Source organism: Motacilla alba, chromosome 1A (assembly GCF_015832195.1).
Source record: "Motacilla alba alba isolate MOTALB_02 chromosome 1A, Motacilla_alba_V1.0_pri, whole genome shotgun sequence".
NCBI classification, from domain to species: Eukaryota; Metazoa; Chordata; class Aves; order Passeriformes; family Motacillidae; genus Motacilla; species Motacilla alba.
In genome coordinates, this window is record NC_052031.1 from 37,561,427 (window position 1) to 37,584,480 (window position 23,054).

The 23,054-nt window shown below is 38.3% G+C and overlaps 1 protein-coding gene across 12 annotated transcripts in view; it reads left to right on the forward strand.

Moving 5' to 3' along the window:
- NAV3 (neuron navigator 3) overlaps positions 1-23,054 on the forward strand; it is a 509,706-nt gene that overhangs the window by 252,772 nt on the left and 233,880 nt on the right. For 5 of the 12 annotated variants that reach the window (XM_038153420.1, XM_038153427.1, XM_038153428.1 and 2 more), the window contains exon 1: positions 4,389-5,035. The exons of 5 other annotated variants lie outside the window; for them this stretch is intronic. In XM_038153420.1, coding sequence (XP_038009348.1) covers positions 4,793-5,035 — 243 coding nt within the window. In that variant the 5' untranslated portion in view covers positions 4,389-4,792. Of the gene's footprint in view, positions 1-4,386; positions 5,036-23,054 lie in introns of those variants that run through there. 2 more of the 12 variants (XM_038153418.1, XM_038153416.1) reach the window with 2 other exon arrangements.

Genomic DNA, 23,054 nt, shown 5'->3' on the forward strand with positions numbered 1-23,054 from the left:
GGAAGCCGGATGCACCTTTTTCTGTGACTGTAACTGGGCTTTGGATTATATATCTTTTGAAATACAAAACTGTTAAGAAAAACAACAGCAGCTTACTCAGTAGTATTACATACTTGCAGACAGGATTAAATACTTGTTAAATGTCTTGCCTTGACAAGGAAAATCATGGTTTCACCTGATTTTTGTAATTGCAAAAATATTGTCTGTAGAATTATGCTGTGAACATGAGTCGGATCCGAAGGATTTGTCTCATCAGTATCTGACAGGTTGAACGTATTTTGTTACACCAGACATGGTGTGCGTCTTATTTGCATTTTTAAAGCTTAAACCTGTCTTATATGGAGTAAATAAATAAATCATCTTGCTTCAAGTACCTTCAGTATTTTAGAGCCATTGGTTGCTTTTTCAAGAGCTGTCCATCCCCAGCTGGGGAAAACTTTCTGCTCAACCTGAAATCAGTTAGCACAAAATCTTGAGATTGTATCGGCTCATTCTGAAGTTGGCCTGGCTCATATAAACTCTACACAGCTGTTACACCAGTGGGATGAAGTGGGGAAACAGCTCAGAACAGAGCTCTGCAGTCTCTGGACCCCTGACATTTCCTGTTTGACCCTCTACGCATGCAACAACTTCCTTGTTGAAGATCATAGAGCAGAAGGAGCAAACAACTATCTTGGCTCCACTTTTGAGGCAGGTGTCCCCTCTCTTGATATTTCCTGTGCTCTGGGACACACTGCCAGCTGTCTGTTCAGTTCATGTGAACAGTTTGTCTGAGGGCTGGGGGTGCAGAAGGGGAGCAACCTTCATGGGATTTGAACTGGTATCAGACTCAATGAAGGAAAGGAAATATATGCTGGGGTGTTGTGCTGGGAACAGTTATTTCTGTTCAGTCCCAAGAACAAAAATTCACCATAACATTACAAGTGACTGATACTTTCTTTTATGAAGTGTTTGAGACTTCAGGTGTCTCAATCACACAATCCAAAAATGGATTGTGTGACACTTTCACAGTCATGCTTTACAGCCAGATTGTCACTATTTTATCAGCTAAAACAATGGCCCTACCTTCAACATATCACTGGAACTGCCACTACTATTGACAAAACTACTAAAGATTGTGTTTTGACCTTTGCTCTGTTTTCCTATTTTTTGGTTCCTCTTTACACTTGTATCTTCTTACCTAGCATCCCAATTGAAATGTTTCCCTCTATTTTCCCCACACCTCAGTTTTCTTCTAACTTCCTCGTAGCTCTCCAACCTTTCCTGCACATCATTTCCCTTGTGTCAGGACTTCAGTCATGATCCGTGTTCACCCTCTTGAATCCTGAATCCAAATGATGTCCCCTACCTGTCTGGCTGGAGGATGTCTACTCTAAAGTCTAAGAGGATAAATTATAAACCTACAGTTGCTCTCTGAACAATGCTTAGCCTGACCTGTTTCTTTGCAGTCCCTTTCTAGGTATGTCAGTTTAATGTATCTGAGTGAATATGTGTGTCCCTTATTTCTGCCAGTCATATCTTTTTACTCACTGCTTTCTCTATCCTGACTGGAATACTTTTGTCCTTCATGCCAGAGTGTTGTGTTTGATTTCATGTAACTCCAGGTTATAGCTTTCTTCACCCCTATTTCTCACAGATATGCCTTTGTTCTGTTTGGACATTATTCACACATATCCAAATCATCCTCATTTTGACTTTAAGTTCTCCCTGTTTGCCCTGCTTGACAGTCCTTAGCTTTCCACTACAGAGATACTGAGGAAAATACAACCAAACTCACATGGTCAGCTTGATGTCTGACAAATGTGCCCTTCTTTGCAGCTTCCAACTTTGCCTTTTCCCCACAATTCCTTCCCTTACAGAATCTTTGGATGCCTTCTGCCTGCAGGGTCATCCCACCAGCACCTGCATCTGGTGACAGTTTGTGTATGTTGTCCACAGATGCTTTATCCTGTACTTTCCTGTTTGTGTGGAAAACAGTACTGAAGCTTAGTTGTTAAATATTCTTTCCCCCAAGATAGCCTTCATAAAACACACATTCACAATGAGGGCTTTCAAGCAAAAATTGTAGTTAAGTGATTTCAAAGAGTGGCAGATGTTTGTTTATTTATCTTTTGCTTAGAATTAGAGAAAACAAGAAAAGGAAGACTAGGCTTGTAGCTGCATTTTACACTTACAGAGTAAAACTGGCTTTCTCCATTATTTTTCATGATTCCTGCAAAGAATCTTGCATACTGTTCTTTGCATTTTCAATAGACCAGAAGCACTTCTGTTACTTATCATTGTACAAATGCTAGGTACTTGGAGTTCTGAAGTTGATGGCCCTGACCTGGTACTAGCTTTAAAGTCAACATATAATTAAAAGTTATTTCAAAAGAGTAGCAGTAACACCAGTCTCACATCATTGTTTCCAAATCCTGTTGGTTATGTATTACAGATGACTCCTAGTAAGTTTGCTTACTTATTACTTTCAGGGTTTCTGTGCTGGGAAAATGGGTTGCAAAAGAGACTGTGGGTATCATGACCTCATCATTCATATTCAAAAGAAGATCAGCAAGATTACCAAAGTGCATTACTTTGTAAAATTATAACCCCGGGAAGTAATAAGATTCAATTACATTTTTTTGGCAAAGGTCTTTTTAAGAAAGTATCTATCTCATGGCTGTAGTTTATTCTTTGTCTTGATCATTGGGTAACAGTTCTCATGAGGATTTTTCATCTTCTCAAACCTTTCAAGAGATAAATCCCTCTTTTCCTGTGGTCCACTTCAGTCTTTGCATATGTGCATTTTCTGAAGCGTTAACTGTTAACAGTTGTGCCTAAGAAATCTAAATTCCTTACACAGCCTCAGTGCTTTATAATGCTGGAAAACAAATGCAGACTGTGCAAGGAGCTTTCTTCCCCTTTGCTCTGCAGAAGATCTGAAATGTCACACTGAACCAGAATATTTCAATCATTGGAGCAAATTGGTGTATCTTGTGGGCTGAACTTGTCTAAAATGCAGAGCAGCTACCTCTGTGCATTCTTGCACAAAACCCATTGCATCTGTTGTGAATGGTGGCAAAACCAAATGGAAGATAAGCAGAGGATGCTGAAATGTGTTTGCTGATTCTCTGTATTCTTACTTCAAAACTCAGTAGATTACTACAACAGGTCAAATTCACTCCTACAAACAACAAGCAAGAATGGAGTAGTTTGTAAGTCAATACAGAGAGCTGAATGTATTTACTGTGTCAGTGTGAACTTTGTAAATGAATGATAGAGGACAATACTGCAGGCATCATACGTTTATTCTGCAAAATAATTTTAAAGCATCATTTAAGATCTTTTCAGTCTGCTTCTCATTTACTTTCTTTTCAATCCTTGTTTTGAGAACACAAAAGTCCAGAGGGCTCTTATTTTCTCTTGTGCTTTTATCTGTGGTGGTAATAGTACATACTGTTCAAGGAAGGTGTAGTTAATACCATGTAGTATATTGGGGCAGAATAAGTCAAGTCATCTTATGTTTTATTTTGGAAGACATACCAAAAAACCCTATGTTTATAATGCTGGGTGATAAAATCCCACAGGAGTTGAATGGTGTGATGTTTCTGCACAGGTTTTTTCCTCATGTCAGTTTAAAAGGGTTTCCCCTGCTACAGAATCTCAAAGGAATTTACAGTTGTTCTTTTAAGTAAGTGTTTATGCTGCTCAACAATTTGGACTGTCCATCATGACTCATTTTGGAGCCTGCTCTGCCTGCCTGACTTGTATTTCTATGTGCAAGGATTTGAGGTTGCCAGAAAGAATATTTCTGTGAGCAACAAGCAGAAATGATGCGTTGGACATGGACTTCATGGAGCTTTCAGTGTTTTTAGAAAGGGAAGTGTTAACACTGAATAGATGACGTTAACACCACCAGCAAGAAAGAAAAATAAAAAGAGCTCTGAAAGCTGTATTGACTAAATCTTCTAACAATGCTTGCAATTCTCCTATATCCTGCTCTGTTTTTGTATGGATTTTTCATAGCACAGACAGACCTTACCCACAGTGTGATTCAGTGTCTGTTTCTAGCCACGCTCTTGCACAATTTTAACCTGATTTCACGGGAGGAACGGAGAATGAAACACCGTAGCTCATGGTTGTCAGCAGTGAAAAATAGCCAGGAATCAGACAAACAGCTTCATTGCTGAGATTATTTCCGGGATGAAAACTCGTCCAACAGCTGTTTGCTTTGGCCACTACTCAGGTCCTTTTTTTTCCCTTAAACAGAAAAAAAAAAAAGAAAAAAAAAAAGAGGTTTGTTTTTTTTTAAGATGTGGGCTGGTTATTTATGTAGTCAGGAAGAGGTCTCTGCTTCCAGTGTTGTGGTCTCTGAGCTGTTTTGACAGTTGGAGTACGGGGAGGTTTCCTCTCTTCTCTCTCTCCTTTTCTCCCATCCTTCATTCACTTAATGTACAGACCTGGCATGCTGTAGGAAGAAGAGAAAGCAAATTTATGAGTTCTTTAATCCCAGACAGGCAGCTCTGTGGCAGTTACCTTCAAGAAAAGTTCACGCCCCAAAGGAGCGTTTAGTCTTACAGAGCCACTGACTCACTGAGCAGTGCGTGTGAGTGGCTGCGAGGGAGAAGGGGAGAGATGAAGGAAAAATTTTGCTTCCTTGTGAAACTCGTAATATTATTGTTTTAAGACTTTTTGAAAAGATGACTGCTACTTTTGTTTAAAGCATTTGCTCTGAAATTGCTGAAGCTGGAGACTACCAGACTGAGGTCAGGAGCATTTTCTTTGGCAGACAGAAGATACTTTGATAGAAGCCATGCCTGTGCTTGGGGTTGCCTCCAAGCTGAGGCAGCCAGCCGTGGGGTCAAAGCCTGTCCACACTGCCCTCCCGATACCCAACCTTGGCCCCACCGGATCACAGAAGTACTCACCAAAGTCCTTGGAGCTTACTGGGGCAGAGAACTCGATGCTTTCTTGTCAGCTTACGTTAAAGTCAACCTGTGATTTTGGAGAGAGGAAAACGCTTCAAGGAAAAACCCAGGAGATTGAAGATAGCAAGGTTAGTTGTAAACTTTACCTGTGGAATTCAATTATATAAAAAAAAATTGCTTTAAAAAAGCTTTGATACAAACTTTCTGCATGCAGAACTTGGGGGTAAATGAGTAAATAGACTTTTGCTGTCATCACTGAACTCCCATAGCAGCCTTGAAAATTTGTTTTGCTCGGTGCTGCTGTCTGAATAAATATTCTGTTTTTAAATGTTAGTGTTACTCACTTCACAGATGAATTTTGATAAGGATCAGTAGAATCACAAGGAGAGAAAAATCATTCTGGCACACAGTAAACAGAGTATTTAAAAAAAATCTTGGCAACTTTATGTTATATTATGAAATTAAAAAAGAGATCTCACGCCCACACCTATTCCCACAGGGAGGCTCTTTTAAAATAAAAACATGCAATTAATTTTCTTTTCAATTTTCAAATGATCTGGCTATTCTTGCTGCAGAACTGCTGAACCAGAAAAACAGCTTCTCAGTGAACATTACTTGTGCTTTTCTCTTCTGCAAAATAGCTTCTTCCTAGCCCCTATCTAGCCCCAATTCATTGTGATTTAAAAAAAAATTGATTATCTGAAGCAGGATGCCACAATATTTTTTAGACTGCTTAGGGTTTTTTTCTTTTGTAAGAGGATTATTTTTGAGTCCTAATTAACTTTTAGAAACACTTCTGCTTGTTTTTCAACTAGGCTTTCTGTTGTAGTTGAAAATATTTTTCATGCTTCGTACATGAGTACTGAGTCTCTTCTTGTCAGCAGCATATATTTCTGTAGGTCTTTCAGTCAGTACATTACGCCTGCATGTGTGGTTTACACAGCTTCAGCAAGCTGTGAGGCTACTTCCTCTTGCTGTTCTAGTACTTGGTTTGTGGAACTGATTACCACCCTGGAATTAAACATATATTTTAATTGTATCTTAGTTAGTTTGAGAACACTTAAATGTCATTAGAGTTGTTACAGTGGCAAGATATGTACTTGTTTTTTCTTTGTTTTTAGTTACTGGGTTAATTCTATTTTAGTGAAGAAAGTTGGTTTTGTGGTTAAAGCATAGGGTAGGGATTCTGAACATTTGGTTTCCTTTTTAAACCTTGCCACATATTTACACATGAGATTTTGGTCATGCCACTTAACTTTTCCCTGGAGTTTTCTGTGTCACATCTCCCTGTCTCCCAGAGATGATGCATTGGTGATATCAGACATCCTTTACAGAAATGTAAATAAAGGGGCAAACTGTTCATCTCTTGATAAGCAGAAGTGATGTACAGCCTGTTTCTAGAATGTGAGTATGAAGATAATATAAGTTTGAAGATAATAATTTTTCATCAGAGTGCAATTCCTGCTTGTTTACTTATTTTTTATAAAAAATATACTTTGCTTGTTTTTTTAATGGTGTTCCTTAATGGATAGTCCATGGAAAGTAAATTAGATTAGCAAATACTATTTCCCATGAAAAAAGTAAAAGTTTATGTTGGCTGCTGAGAAGTGTTTCTTGTTTACTTATAAAAGTGTGGAGAAAGATATAAAGCATCTTGCCTTCAGTATTTAAACCATTTGGGAGCTATTAGTAATTAGTGTGAGACCAACTGGGAGTCACAGCCTTCCAAGGCATCTGGTCCTGAACTCTGCTGGACTTCTAGTGAGTAAAATAACAGCCTGGATGGACACAAACTGTGATGGCAATTCGCCATTTCATTGGTTTGACAATACCTGTCATCTCAGAGACTGTTTTTCTAAAGATCAAAAAAGCAAACCAACTTCCCAAAATCAACCTACCAGCCATGACATCCTTCTCTATGTATGCTCTCAATGGAGGCTGCTGAGCAGTTTTAAAAGATGATCCATAAAAAGTAAGACCAGGCTGTGCACATGATGGTCTGAAAACTTCCCCCAGCCACCTGGATTTATAAAAGTGCTGAACATTCAAAAAGTTACTAATTTCTGAAGCCTTTCTGTGTTACCCCCTTATAAGTCTGACATTCCCAGTAAAGCTCAGTGGCAGCCCTTTACTTAATTTTCTTCCTGGCACATTATTTGAAAGATGCTCTTTTAGTCACCTTTTAAGCAAGTTTCATGAAATGTTTCTGCCAAAGGGGTTTGAACTGTAAGGTGGATGGGTATTTATGAATATTACATTATTTTAATACTTTTCTTACCAGTAAGCTTCAAAGGATCAGCCTAAAAGTATTATTGCTGTTTCCTTCATCAGTGATGGAAATCCATGCCACATGGGTAGCCTCAGAAGTATGTGTAGGTTATTTAAACAATAGTTCTAAGCAGAGATCTGGTGGAGCTGTTAGAGTTAATGTGTCTTCAGGTTTGCTGAGCAGATGCAAGTCTGCACTACAGGTTGTGTTGTCCCAAAGCTTGACCATTTGTAAGTGCTGATTTCAATAGACCTTTTTTTAGCAAACACATTAATCCATGTGATATTTCTGTGTGACTGTTGTATGCAACGCTGTACATTGGGGCTGTGTAACTATAAAAATGTTTTTCATTTCATTTCAAGATAAAAGGTTTTTCAATCAAAATGGTAGCGAATACCTAGTCTGAGTTTCCAACTGAGAGTAAAATCTGACTAACATATTTCTTCTATGCTTATGTTATATATATCATTACATATAAGGCAGCACTGATTTTTGAGGGAAAAAATACGGATCTCTATCTGCAAAAGACAATGGAACATATGAATTAATCATCTGGTTAACTTTGGCTCTTGTCTGCTGAAAGCAGTGCCTTTTGTGTTGCTTGCTCTGGTGTTCTGCATTTGCTGCACTGCGGGTCACAAGTTTTCCCATCCCGTCTGCAAGGCACTTCGATTGACACGTGTAGTCACTGTGACATATCCTGTTGCTATCTATTAAGTGCTAAGAATTCTAAAAAAAATTTGGGTTATGCATGTCAATACAGTAGGTCATTGCTACACAGCTGTTTCCTCTATGAACTTCACTCTCACCAAACCTGACTGTTTGAGAATTTTGTCACTTGTGTTGCCATTCTCACAAGGCCAAGGCTGATTGGGAGTACAGCTTCAAACATCAGATCTCTTTTCCCTTGCTGTTTCTCTCATCTCACATGGTTTTGTTGCACTTGCACATGTAGTCTTGGTTGTTTTCTTGTTTGTGGACATGATGAAGTTTGAGGTTCAATAAAAGTGACAATGTCATAAAAACTGTGGTAGAAAAAGTTTGAGGTGATCATGTTTACCTTTTTTCTTGATTGTATAGAACTTAGTTAAGCTTACAAAAGCAAATAATGAGTTGCTAATGATTTAAATTATTCTGTGTGTAGTTTATTCAGATGCACTTTTGTTCAAGATTTTCATAATTTGTGCTTTGTACCTAAGTCTCATACAACAGGTCCATCTGCTTTCTTGCTAAACCCACTAATGTTTAGGCTGACTGCATGAACACTTTATGCTGTGAATAGTCATGCAAAATATTTGAACACAAGTATTCAGAGCACATTCTTTTTCCCTGAGTATCATATAGGCAAAAGTTTATTCCTATATATGTACACAGGAACAGAATCCAGCTGCTGGATTCATGAGGTGAAATGCTGGCTGTCTTTGAAGCAGATAGAGTTTTGCTGTTCAGCTGGACCATAGAGTGTTTTTATGCAAAACCATGTCTGAAAACACCACTTTATTTTCTAATATTTTTCTAACTGTGAGGATAGTATTATTTGTATTTCTTTACCACCACTTTTATACTGCTTGCAAAATTATTCATCAGATCATGGTAGGTTGCTTTTTGCTTTTGAGCCACTAAACAATAACAAAGTGAAAAAATATTCATTGATATTGTAGAAAGATAAATTAAGCAATGACTTAAAACTATAGGAATGAAGAAAGAATTTATTTGCAAAACCAACTTATTTGGTCACTGAATCCTATCTCTGCACTATATTATTTTAAGGGTGGGTGTTGAGAGGCTGGGGCCAGGCTGTTCAGTTGATCCTAGAAACAGGGCAAGGATCAAAGGGCACAAACTGAAGCACAGGAATTTCCATTGAATTTCAAAAAAAAATTCTTTACTTTGGGAACGACAGAGCACTGGAACAGGCTATCCAGAGAAGTTGTGAAGTCTTCTCCTCTGGAGACGTTCAAAACCTGTATAAGTGCAATCCTGTGCCACCTGTTCTAGGTGAATCTGCTTTAGTAGGGGACTTCAGTCTCCCTTCAGAGTCTCCCTTCAGTGAGTCTGTAATATTGACCTGTGGCAAAATGCAACAGTCTTTTACTCCAGGTCACCTGAATGCGTGACTGATTTCAGCTACTCGCACACATTTGATGGAGTTGTCACAAGTGTGTTGCCAGGAGTCCTCTCCAGCACAAAGCTGTGCAGCTGCTGGGAGTCGGCAATGCCGGCTAGGCACACTGGTCTTCTGGTTTGGCTTCCTCGGGCTGATCCTTGCAGTGCTCTGCTTTATGTTCCCAAAGTTTTCCTCCCATCATTAGACTTCCTTCTTTCAAGAGCCCTGCACTATCATTTATGATTCTAAAGGGAATTTTCTCTGAGATTAATCTGATATATTAATTGTAGTGTTTTGGTTGTATGACTTGGATGATAAGATTTTAGCCTTCTTTTTGAGTTAATTAATTCCTTGTTGTATTATCTTATTTCTTTTGGGTTTTTTTGTTTTCAGTTTCTCTTTGTTCATGCTATCTGTCTGCTGCTGTCTGCTTTATCTGCTTCTTCCTTCCTGTTGGCAGACATCTTTACAGGCTACTGAATATGACTTATTTTTCTCTGTATCCCCTAATCAAGTCTTCCTGTCTTGCCTGCAGCATTTTTCATATCACTGTTCATTATCAGAAAGTGCTAGTCAGCCTCCCCAGCTGATCCAGTACACATATGTAAACCTAAAACTTTGCTAGATACCTCAGTTGTCAGAGCTTGTAGCAAGATCCTAGTAGTATGGAGATACTGGTATCCAGAGGATGAATAGACAGTTGTTTGTGATCTCTTTCACAGGGGTCCAGCCCCACTAAGTTCATTAAACAATTCAATTTTTATACAGAAAGATCTTAGGGAAGCTCTGGAAATTGATCTTCTGCAAGGCCTTCTGGAAGAAATGACAAAGAATACTATGTATCCACCTAAGTAAAAAGACACAACTGACTTCTCTAGAGAACAGAAATCTGAACGATTAAGCTATGGAAGTAGTCCCCAGTAAATCAGCAGGACAGAGCAGTGCTACCTGGGGACCATGTCCAACAGAGAATGGGGTCCAAAACACTTAGTTGTAGCAAGTGAAAGTTGTTAAAGTAATCTAAAATGAATGTCAGTGTCACAAAACCAAGCTAAATACTTTGATCTGGTTAGGCAAAAGCATGTGCTGGAACTGTTGAAGTGACTCTTAAGGTCCATTTAATTTGGCATCTTACCATTGCATCTCAGTTTTACTCTGAGGCCTTCCAGTGTCATTCAGCCAGCCCTTTTGCACTGGGTTGTTAAGATGCGCATGGAAACCTCTCATTTTTCCCTCATCAATTTTAAGTAGTTTGTCAGTGATGTGGTAAATCCTGCCTGTCACAAGACACCAGACTTGGAGAACTTTTTATAAAGACAGATCTCAAGACAAACATTTTTGTTTTCCATACATGGGTGGAGCTCCTGTTCACATCAACGGGAGTGCTGTGCACATTGGAATACCAGATGTGTGCCATAAATGACTTCCATATCTCTGTCTTTCCCGAGCTAACCCTTCCACACCACTTACTTAGGTTTCGTGTGACCCTTTTCCACCATTCCCCAAATCTCTCCAAAGCAAGGCGTTTGTTGCAATCACACATCTCTTTGACTTTTCAATTTCTTGGATACATTTTTGTCTGGTCTCTGAGGGCCAAGCTCTGCAGAGTTTCTTGACACACTGAATCTAGGGAACATAAATAAATGAGTTTCTTTCCCCATTTTGTCATACCCTTCCTTTTCTCAGCACTAGTGCCCTGGAGCTATCTGCCTTGTGGGTTGGCAAGAAAAGAGGCTGCTCATTGTGCCGAGTGTTTCATTTACAGCACTACAGCCAAGGCAACAGAAAGAGCAGCAGAAGCAGCCAGAAACTGCCTATCTTCTCCCCATAGTGACCACTAGTGATGGGAAGCCAGCAGTGTTTCAAAAGCATTGAGCTAGCTGCCAGAAATTTCAGTCAGCACTGTGGACACCTGGGACTATGTGTGTTTAAAATTCACACAGCCCCAGTGAAGCCAGGACAGTTGGCAGGAGTTCAGATTGTCAGCAATTTCAGCTTCTTGTCTAGTGCTCTGAATTATTTCTTTATCAAACAGATAACAGTGTCTTTAATGTTCTTTATGTATCCAGTACCATCTGTCTTCGCTGTATTATAACTGATTTAAGAGCTTCAATCTGTATGAGCTTGGACTAAATTTCACTGTTACATGTTTATTGTCTAATCATCTGTATCAAGCAAATTTTCATAGAGTTGAGATAAATGTAAAGTAACACAATATCAACTCAAATCTTTTGTATTTATGAACAAATTGTATTGAATGATGTTTCTCGTCTGTAATTTTTAATTGGGATCATGGATAGGAGGGTATTAATCAACCTGAGCTTAAGAACTCTGCATGAATTTCTGCTGCTTTCATGTTACTTCTCTTACAAAATAAGAACATAGAATTCAACTTCATATCAATTGGTGCATTGTGAGCTGGTATTACACATCATCAGAAAACAATCAGACCTACCCTTTTGTATTGCATTTGTGCCTGGGAGAGCTGCTTGGGGATTTTCTGACCAAACAACTGTTCAACAAAAAAATTCTTTCCTCAAAAATGGGAGTGTGTCTGCAGGATGATGCACTGTGAGTACAGCATCAGAATTAAAGCAACCCAGCAACATTTGCTTGGTGCAGCACTCTTGCAGTCCCCTGTTCTTCATAACCACAAATGGAGCTAAGTGGTCTCCATCTTCAGATAAAAATTATGGGCTTCTGTTATACCCCAGGAGGTTCTAGTTAGGCGTTAGTAAAACTTCCCAGCCATAATAATAGTTAAACAGAGGAATTTTTGCCTGTGGAAAATACAGTATCTCCATCACTGGAAAACAAATGTATACACTTGCCAGTCATAGTATTAATAGCAGTGATTCTTTGTTGTGCAAAGAAATTGGTGACAACCTTGATGGTTTTCTCATTCTCTTCTGTGATTCCTTGGTTCAGTTGACTTCAGGTGCATGGTAATGAATCCATGCTTCCCTGAGAACCTGAGCTGACAGCGCCGCGGCCCAGGGTGATACAGATATGCAAGGACTCTCTTTGGAGACAGATTTACTTCCTTAGAAAAAGTGCCATTGTGCAGTATGGGTGTTTGTGTTTCCAGGGGCATTGCACTGAAATATTGCAGTTCCTGTTAAGCTTCCCAAAAGCACTGCTAGGGTGGATCCGAGAAAGCTAGTGGCTTGCTTGGAAACACTCATTTTCCTGGCATATCAGTATTGGAGTGTCCTCATGCCTCAAGAGCCTGTGAGACAGTAGAGTGACTATTGGGGACTCAGTTCTTTACTCTACAGCAAAGAACATAGAGGCCTTATGAGCTTAAAATTCCTTAATTAAAAATCCCTTCAGGAGCACTGTAGTGAATATTTCTTCCAGCTGCATTTTATAGGGGATTCCTAGAAGAAGTATCCCAAAGTACCCATGAGAGTGAGGCATGCCACTAAGATTAGGGAGTTGGATTGCACTGAAAAACATTTATTCTCTCAAATAAAAATAATGTTCTTTCTGTGGATTTTTCTGTTTATTTCAACCATACCTTGATCCTAGAAGTTTTTACTAGATTGATGTCCTATTATGACAGGTAGTGTGCATGTGTGCAAAAGTCAGTCCAGCCCTGTAGAACGTATGGCTCTATTACATGGACTGTGGGAGAAAGGGGAAAAACATAATGCCCATAGTGCAGAGGGAAGGGAGAGATTAAAGGGAAAATGGATGATTTTCTCACACTCAAGCTGGGACTTTGTGGCAGGACTAGGAACTTCAAGTCATATATATCTCAAGTCCCAATCTCCACATCATAACCACAAGCCTATCCTTTGTCTTTTCTAACGGATCAGTTAAGAATGGAACATTCAAATAATGAGTTATTTTTTCCTGCTTGCCTCATAAGGACAGTTTTGGCTTTGTCATCATTTTAATGTCAATAAGTGTGGACCCAGCTCTGAGCTGGAGGTGGAATTTTACTCCACTAGACATATTCTCTTGATTTTGATATATCCAACCAGCATAGACTAGCACAATTTGTTAAAGATGCAGAATATTTTGTGCCCTTTGTGAAACAGTATAACACTCATTAAAGGCACTGTGTGTAATGATGATGATAGGCTGCTGACTCATTAAATATAATGTAGAAAATCTAAGTATTTGTGAAGCAGACCTGTTTTGAAGAAAAATGGCTTTTTTGGGTCCTAATTTCTGCCTTTGAGTGCACTGCCTAGCTTCTTTGTAGCAGAAACTTGAATTTAGTAAATACTAACGGCATGAATTACAAATGAGAACTGCTAATTTTTTTGACTGTGTTCATTCTGGTCTAGGTCCACTGTCCCTTTTTGTCTAGTATACTGGACTATTTTTTGAGTCACACAGTTTTTCTTGCACTTACATACAGGGCACGCAAAGAGCAGTTCATTTAAATCAGCTCTGTGTTTCACTCTGACCTGATTCACAGGATGTGGTCTTGGAGGAAGCCCATGCCTTAACAATAGCCTTTTGACAAGTGAGGGTGTTTGGTGATTAAGCTGGAAGAGGAGGAAGCATATATCTATTCTCAAACCTAGTAGTGGACTATTTTGTGTGAATCCTCATTTGCCCATGATGTTTTAAAGGTCACAAACCTTCTTTTTGTTTTTACTGGCAAGAGCATGTTGGCTGAAAGATAGCGTAACTTCTTTAAAATTCAGAAAAAGAATGCAGAGTGTTTTGTCTGGTAAATGTGAAGGGATAATTCCCTCATGTAAGATGTGCAGATTTCTGATGGCTCTTGTGTATGTTCTGTGTAAACCAAGCTGAAAGAACTTGGAAAATAAGCAAATCAAAGAGAAGCATAATTTTGAAGTGGTTAGAGCTGGATCATAATATATCTGTATATATAAACTGAGAAGGTGCCAGCCACTAAATGTACTAACTCTGCATAAAACATGAGAGAATTTGACCAAGTATAATATTAGTATTGTCCTAACCTACTTTCAGCATGACATTTGGTCTGACTTATCTTTTTAGGTATATTTTTTCCTTGTAAACCCTCCTTTCCTGCTCTGCCCTTCTGATCTTAATTCAGCAGAAAGCATTTCATCCTTCCAATATACCTCTCAACAGTTTATCAAAATATTTTGTTCAGGTGAAACTGTCCAATTACAGCAAATTTGAAAACAAATTGGAACAAAAATAGTTGTTGAGCTCTCTCTTGTGTTTTCTATTTCAAATTATCTCTCTGTGACAGTTTTAACACCTGGCTTTGTATCTTGTTGATGTTGTGTTAAGCTCCAAAGGATTTGGCAGTGAAAACTTCCTGTTGTGCATCAGGATTTGAATTACAGGGCATGAGTAAAACCATCAGCTTAGTAATGAGCAGGGCCACGCACAGAAAGATGACTTCCTAGCAAGTGTTCTAAAACATTTGACCACTTTCATTAATCAGGAAAGGCTGCATGGCTCATACGTGATTTAGGGGTGAGTAAGACATAAGTCAGGGTGCAGGATTTTTACTCACCGCTACAACAATGAGATTTCCTGGCAACACATCTATGCAGTAAACAAGTTGGTTTCTTTTTTTTGGGAGTATTTTTGTTTTGGTTTGGTTTTTCTTTTTCAGACTCTTTTTGTAAGCTGTCTCTGTAGTGGAAATAAATAGGCATTAAATAAGAATGTGAAATAACAAATAAAAGTTCAAAAGGAGTTTAGAAATTTCCTCAGCTGAGCAGTCTGCCTGCTTTCGTCATTGCTGGCCAGCTCACCAGCCAGAGACAGAGGGCTGGAAGGAAGAACTGAAGGAATCTGTTTCTCATGAAGGAGCAGCACAAATCTGAAAGCTTGAGAGCTGCAGGTTCATATTTTCTTTTGAAATGCTTCTGAGAGGGAGTAAGGCTGAGTGGCTCACATGGGAATTCACAATCTATTTTCATTTCTGGTTACTATCAAGTACCTCCTTGAAATCAACTCATACGTGAAATGGTAATAATGAATGGGTTTTTAGAGTGAAGTTGTTCCTTGGCTAACTATTAATTGATTATAATTTTTTAAATACTGAAGAAATAATCTAATTAGCTACTTTTCAAAGTGTTATTTAAGTTACTTATAATTATCATAGAAAAATGAATTTTTTTTCAGCCTGATCTGCTACTGATGTTTTCAGCTTCCTAATAATGCATCCATTCTTTTTTTCCTGCTTGTAATAACAAGACAGAAGGCATTTTATATACAACATGCATTTTTTTTCCTATGTAACCTTGTGATCCTGACAAAAATAAGGCAAGAATAACAGTATGTTTGCTGTTTCATTTACCTTGCTGCAGTATTGCTCTGAAAACTGGTATGGTTCTCTATTATTAGCTGAAACCTAAGGAATAGGTTGCTCCACAATGAAACTATTGTAGTGATTGACAGTCAAGTACTCTGTTCACAGGTGATGCCATCTCCAGATGTGTGTGGGAGGCTAATACAGTCTAATTTGCAGGACTTTCACATCCAGACTTCTCTTATGCAAGAACAAGTTTTCTCCAGCTGGGTGTTGGGAATGGGTTGGTGTTTGTGTTACCCATGAACGAGAGCAAAGCAGCCCTCCCCATCTGTGACAGCTATGTCAGTCACAGCCTAAGGAGTTTTGGTTTGTAAGATAAGCTATTAGCACAAGGGAGTGGGGAATAAAAGAAAAATGTGTGGAAATGAAAACAAGGCTTTTTCCCAGGGCCCCACCAAGTCAATGCAGGATTTTTTGTGAGTTATTCAGCATTATTTGTGGACATGACACAGAGATGTAGAGTTCTGAGGGGAGCTGATTAAGCAAAGTTTCAGAAAAGGGAGCATGCAAATCTCAACACACTGAGTACTGCTGTCTTGAATTGAATAGTGTCACTCAAAAAAATTATTTTAAGGTGATTTGGCAAAAGAAAAATAATAATATACAGGACATTCAGATCAGCAAGATAGATACCTGATAACTCAGACCTCCTAAAAGCAAGGGGATTATGGACATATTTGTGTCTATGGAAAATATTTTCCCTTTTCCCTGGACAATTAATAGTCTAATTTATTTGAGTAAAGTTGCAAGATTTTATTTTGACATACTTATATAAATGCCAGCAAAGACAGAGTGATAGTAGTCACATTTCAGTCTAAGGGACAAAACTTCACTTCCCATTAAAAATTTTATTTTGTTTGACAATAAAGTCAGTATTTTCAAAAATAATTTTCACTCAGATGTATATTTGTCTTTAAAGATCTCAGCAGCCTTTGCACAGAGCAACACAAGATTCACAACACCATTTCAATATAAAAATCTTATTTTGTCCTAATTTGAGAGAAATATTACATAAATTCATCAAGCCATAAATCAGTGTCATATCCAAATACTGGTCTTTTGGAAGGTATAGATGAATTTTGGTTGCTGCCATATCATAAGCCTGTATTTGTAATTTATTCCATTTCTCATAAAATTCTGCATGGATGCAGTAGTTAACCTGGACTGAAGGTTGAGTAGAGGCTTTTTACAATGTATGAATACTGTCACCATTTCAAAGTAGCAAAACATTTTGGATCATGAGGCAAAATGTAATTTATTGATAGTTCCTGAGCTGCTTGGTAAGATTAATGTGGATTTATCACTAGCTGTGTGATTATATAACTTATTTTTCTTTTTAATGCTGAAACATTTTAACGGAAATATTCAAGAAGAGCCTTAGATACAAAAAAAGGATATTCCAAGTGCAACACCACTCTTCTACAACTACCTTTGATTTTCTTATTTAGACTTGAGGAATGATGATATTTTAACTAATATTTGATACAATTCCAATGGGATACTTAAGGACTGTGTAAGGCAACATTACTATTAAGTGCCTTCTCTTTGAGATCAACACAGTGTCTTCCTTTGAGTGCAGCTTGGTTCTTATGCCCGTAGCAGTTAGGCTCTATAGAACAGCTATTTAACTAATAATTTTTGTGCTCATATGATTAATTTTATTCTGTAGCTGCTTTTAGGATACTTTCAAATGTGTTTCAGTGTGGCAAGCATTGGTTTGCCCCAACATTTTTGGAGTAGCAGGATACAGCTTGGATATGACTCAAAGTGTTAAACCAGAAATTCATGGAATAGATTAGTACAGCTCCTCTAAAGCCACCATGAGATTTAATTTTTTAGCACATCAATAATAATCGTAGCCTTACCATTTTGGCACCAGCAGTGAATCCCAAGTAGAGCGAAACCACTGTACATATTCAGTCTATGGTTCTTATTAAATACAAAGATGGGTATTTGTGCTCATATGCAGATACCTGTTAACATTTATCTGTGTATTTACAAAAGTTTAAAGTGTAGTCTACACATTTGTTTTAATAATGTGGAAGGTGGTTTAGATGCATATATGGATGTTACATGTGCGCATATATCTACATATACATCACATGTCATATGTGTTCTCTTTTTGGTAAAGAAAGGATTTAATTTTAAAAGAAAGGAGAGAATTACTGCTTATAGTAATGTGCGAAAAAGTGAGATGTAGAGCATACCTTTTTGCCTGTCATTAATTGTAGCATTAACTGATATGTTCAATACTGAAACAGGCAAACCCAGCAGAAGCACTTGTGCTGCTTAGACCATGTGTGTCAGTCAGTGCACCCACAGCACTCAGCAGTAGCTCAGCAGCCCACACTCCCAGTGACAGGCCTGGGTCTAGCAGGTGGTGCTCTACTCTGTCCCTCCACTATTCCTCTCAGGCTGCATTACCCTCTCCAGTTCCTCTGGGGTGTGAATCTGGCTCTGCAATGCTGAGGAGACTCATGGAGAAATGGTAAATAAATTCTTTAACCCTGTGATGTTTTGTGTCAGCTGACTGGTATTTTCTGATAATCATTTAATCTGAGATTTTTATTCAGGGAAATCATGCACTTAAAGAGAGAGAGAGAAAAAAAACTTCTACTTCTTCGCACACTGAAAACTTTCAGAACGAATTGTTTTATGAAAACTGGGCTTCTTACAGAATAAAATAAAACTCTTGTCTTTTTAATATTTTCAAAAATTATATCTGTTTAGATGACCTATGGAATTTGGTTAATTAAAAATTCCCAAATATTTAGGTTATCCTTGTTGCTGAAGTATTTGGACATTTAGATATTTCTTATAAGTGATACCCTGTTATATTTTTGAGCAAAAATGATTGGCATGTCACTGCCTTTAATTTCCTTGTATGGTACAGTATAGAGGTCATGTCCATTTTATGCACTGTATAGCCAAACTGGAGTATGCAGAAACAGTATAAGGAGAGGGTAATCAATCTGACTGCGTGAAAACTCTGAGGAAATACTGATAAGTAAAACAGCTCATAAATTCTGCAGAGAGAATTGTTCACATTCATGGCTCTAAAGATTAAAATTGAGGCTCCTTCTGCTCCACCCATAAATGACTGCCGGCAGTAGAAATGTGGTCAGTAAAAATGCATTTACAATCTTTACTGCCAATCCATGTCAGCTTTCTCTGTCTTATTCTGTGTACCAAAAGAGTCCAGTCTACATAGGACCATTGTCCTAAAATACTGTATTTGTTTAAGGAAATCTTTCTTTCTGATTTCTGATATTAGGTCCTGATAGCTAAATGTTGCTGTTAAGTCAGGACTAAGTGTGTGTGATTAATGGTCAGTATGAATAGAATATGTGGAGCACAGGCAAGAGGCTCTTTAGGACTGCTTTTTCCTGTCTGCAAATAGCTTGGGACCAATGGAAAATATTAGGAAAGTTCAAGAGTCCTAGCATTTTTTACTGCATCATAGATAATTGAAGTTCAGAATCAACAAAGAGTGGGGAGCACAGAACAAAAATTGTTTGAAGAAAATTGTTAATTCTGTCTTGTAATTTTTGTATCTATTCAGATATTATTTATATTTGTCAGTTTAGGAATGGATGGAGGTCCTGCTGAAAACTGAGAACTCTCTACAACTACTTGAAAGGAGGCTGTAGCCAGCCAGGTGGGAGTCAGCATCTTCTCCCAGGCAACCAGCAACAAGACAAAATGACAGATTCTCAAGCTGCACCAGGGAAAGTTCAGGACAGCCATCAGGAAGTATTTCTTCACTGAAAGGATGGTTAAACAGTGTAGATGGTGTATTTACTGTCCCTGGAAGTGTTCAAGAAACAACTCAGCATGGCATGTAGTGCTGTGGTTTAGTTGGTATGGTGGTGTTTGCTCAAAGGTTGGACTCAATGATCATGGAGGTCTTTTCCAACCTGAATGATCCTGTGATTCTATGAGGCTCCAGTCAGAGTGAAGCTTACCTCATTAAAGCCAGTTAAAAGGTTGGCATCTAGTCTAAGCTCCTACTCTATCCAGATGGCAGAGATAAATATTTCTTGAGGGCAATTCCTTTATTTTTTCTGAGTTGTTTATGTAAATGCAGAGTGACTCACCCTCTGGCAGTTTGTGCATCTATTGCTTAATTAAGGGGAGATGAACCATCTAATTTAAGTTAAACACTTGCTTTTCCATGTCTGAAATTAGCTGAGATAAATCTTAGCAGTAGTACAGAACTTCTATTTGTGAAGTTCTTTTAAGGTACTTACTAATGTTACCATTATTATGACAGATTGTGAAATTGCATTTCAAAGTACATTATTTAAATCTTTGGAGGCTACTTTGCAAGCTAGTGGAGACATAGCCCTCATAAAGGTGATAGATCTGGGCATGCTTTTATCAGAGGTACATCCTCTTTTTGATTCTTAAAGCAGATTAGGAATATGAAAATATGGAAAGTCCCTGAGAAGAGGTGATGAGAAGAAATGGGCAAGCAAAAATAATATTCAAAATGATCCATTGCATGGGAGATGGAGACATCTCTGTGAAGAAGACAGGTTTCATTTTGATATATTCTCACAGCTTTCTGCTTAATGCTGCAGAGATTGTAGAGATAATGAAATGCATCATTAACCAGAAATACTGTAATGAATCAGTTTGCTGAACGTAGGGCAACCCAACTGTGTATATGAACTCGAGTCTGATGTGTGCACACACAAGGAGAAATATTTAATGAGTTGGTGGGCAATCAGCTTGCACATGTGAATGTACACATGGGTATACTTGCACAAATGTTGAAAGTTCTCTACTGTCTCTGCAGAATCTCATACAGATGTATACAGCACCTGCATTCATCTGCCCGCATTAGACGCCCTCCTTCTTCACTTGCTGTCACAGTCTTTCTGAGGAGGAGGGTGGCATTAATCTAGAAGTTACTCATATATTTAAAGAGACAGAATCTGAAGACAAGTAATTCAGCCATTATAAAAATGGGGTGCTCATGAATGTGATCTCAGCCTTACAGAGTATTGCATACATCATTTTAGGAAAGTTTTTCTTGAGGATCACCGCCTCCCTCGTGAATTATTTTTCTTCTTGTTAGGAGCTGAATGACATTGCTGTAACTGCTACAGCTATTGCTTATGGGAAAGGATATCATTAAGGAATTGTGGTTTCTGCTTAACAACTTGAAATAAGCAGGAAGGCTTATAGCAAGTGACAGGGCTACATGCAGGCTTAATCAAGTTGGATGTGTGCTCTGCAAAGGGTGCTGCTCGTTGGCTGTAGCTGCTGTAATCTTTCTGGTAAATCCCTCATGAGCTGTAAGCTTCTTTGCTTGGCAAACTGTCATGAAGTAGAAATGTTTGGAAAGCATTGGAACTGTCACCTGTCTAACCAGTCTGCTTATTTTCATTTTGGACGTTGTGCTTGCTGTCTTCGCTAGAGGGAATATGCAGATTGGTCTGAGTGTGCCCTGCAGGTGGGTGTTGTTCCTGACAATTTGGTTGCTGCCATTTGCATTTCAAACCTGGCAGTCCCAAGAACACAGCTGCAGAGCGTTATACCAGTGTAAGGAAGAGAAGGCATCAGTCAAATTATGATGATATCTTGAAAAATGGACATCAAAAGGTAGCTAAATGCCTGCCATTTCAATAGTATAAACATTTTGATGTGTGTTAAAGGTGGATGGGAAATGGTTATATTAAAGGGGTGACTGACTTTCACATCTGAGGGTTTAAGGTCTTTACAAATCACAGAAACTAATTTCCTTTCAAAGTTTTTAATTTTTACAATCTAATATTTGAGGCTATACAGTTCACTAGATACATCTAAAAATCATTCCTCTTCATCTAAAGCACTGCTGATCATGCTAAAGTGCCTAATCCTGTGTTAGTTTTCTTATATCTCTTCCATTATGTTAGAAGTAAAAATAAAACATTAACTCAGAGAAAAGTAATTCATCAAGTTGTTAATATTTTCATGTTCTTTGGAATCAGTTTTAAACAACAAACTTATTTTAAATTGTAGTAGGCTGAACTTAGTCCTTTTTACAATTTCTCCAAAAATGTTTGCTTATGTGTGGGAAACTGGTGATGTTTTTCACTTTTGTCCACTGTGGCAGCTGTGGTACAACTATTGTACATCACAGGTTATTCTTAAAGGACTGCAGTGTTTATTGTTAAAGGGCTCCAGTTCTTGCTTTGTGTTCTTGTATTGTACCTGCTTCCAGGGTATTTCTTAACAGATCTTCCAAGCTATCTTTTTAAGGCTGACGAAGCTATATTCTTTAACTTCATGATAATAAATTTGAGAGTGTATCAGAAAACAAATATGGCATACTGTAGACAAAACTTAAATTTAAAAAACCCCACCTTTTATCTTCTACCATCTTATGACTTAAAAATTATTAAATCCAAGCCCTTAAATGACAGGATCAGTGATACTAGTTGCTATACGAGTGGAATAGTGTTCTAAACTCTGTTTGCATCATTTGTGGTGTAAAAAATGTCTCAAGTAATTGGGGAGAGAAGGAAGCAACTCGCAGGTACGTAAAAATTTTTATCTATGTTTATGTTAGAACAGAAATGTTTAAATGTTGATCTTCTTTTGGCCCTCTTGTAGTATGCTAACTTATTTCTTGTCAAATACCTCAGCAGAAATTACTCTTTGGAAGTGACAGTCAGAGTCCTAGGGACTTTCAGTGCCCTGGGGATGGGGTGAAAACAGCATGTATGTTTGAGTGAAAAACTGAATGAGTGAGGAGCAAAGCCTTGCTATTGGTCTGAAGACAGTGGAGTAGTGTTAGCAGTTGGATAGCTATGTAAGGGCTGTGTCTGTCTGAAAGAGCCTGAAGTTAAAGACTAGAAAATTGAACTCAATTCAAGTGAATCGAAGGAAGGATGTTCAGAGAAATGGACAAAAAAATCTTCACAGCTGTCTCTTTTGTTTGGCATGTCCTAATTGCTGTGATTGTTTTTTATGCAGTGCTTTGATGATTAGGGGAATCTTTTCTAAACAAAGTACACATTGAGGCTGATACTGCAAAGTTATCTGAAACTGTTTGTATGAAAATGGCTGCAACACAAATGCCACAGTCATTGCATTCACTTGCTTGTTCAGGCAGCCTTTACTTTCTCATTGAAAGAGAGCTTTTTCCTAACTCTGCAGGAGGGTAGAAGCAAAGAAAGCAGAAAACTAATAATACATTCTTCTATCTTATTTGTCCTGTGTCTGAGTGTCACTGTGCTTAAAACTAGCATGTCCTTCCCTCATTTTGCTTGCAAGGCTCAAACTCATCTCTCAAAAAGGATTTTAAGGAGGAGTGAGCAGGGGGGGAGATGGGGACCCTGAGGGGACAGGATGGGATTACCAGAGGGTTATACATCTCAGTGCTCAACACAAAAGGCTGACTCAGCCTCTGCCATGACAAGGTTCATAGACACAGTCCAGCAAGTTTTCTATGTGCCCTGACTCCACGTGTATTTAGGTTCCCTCACATTCTACATTACT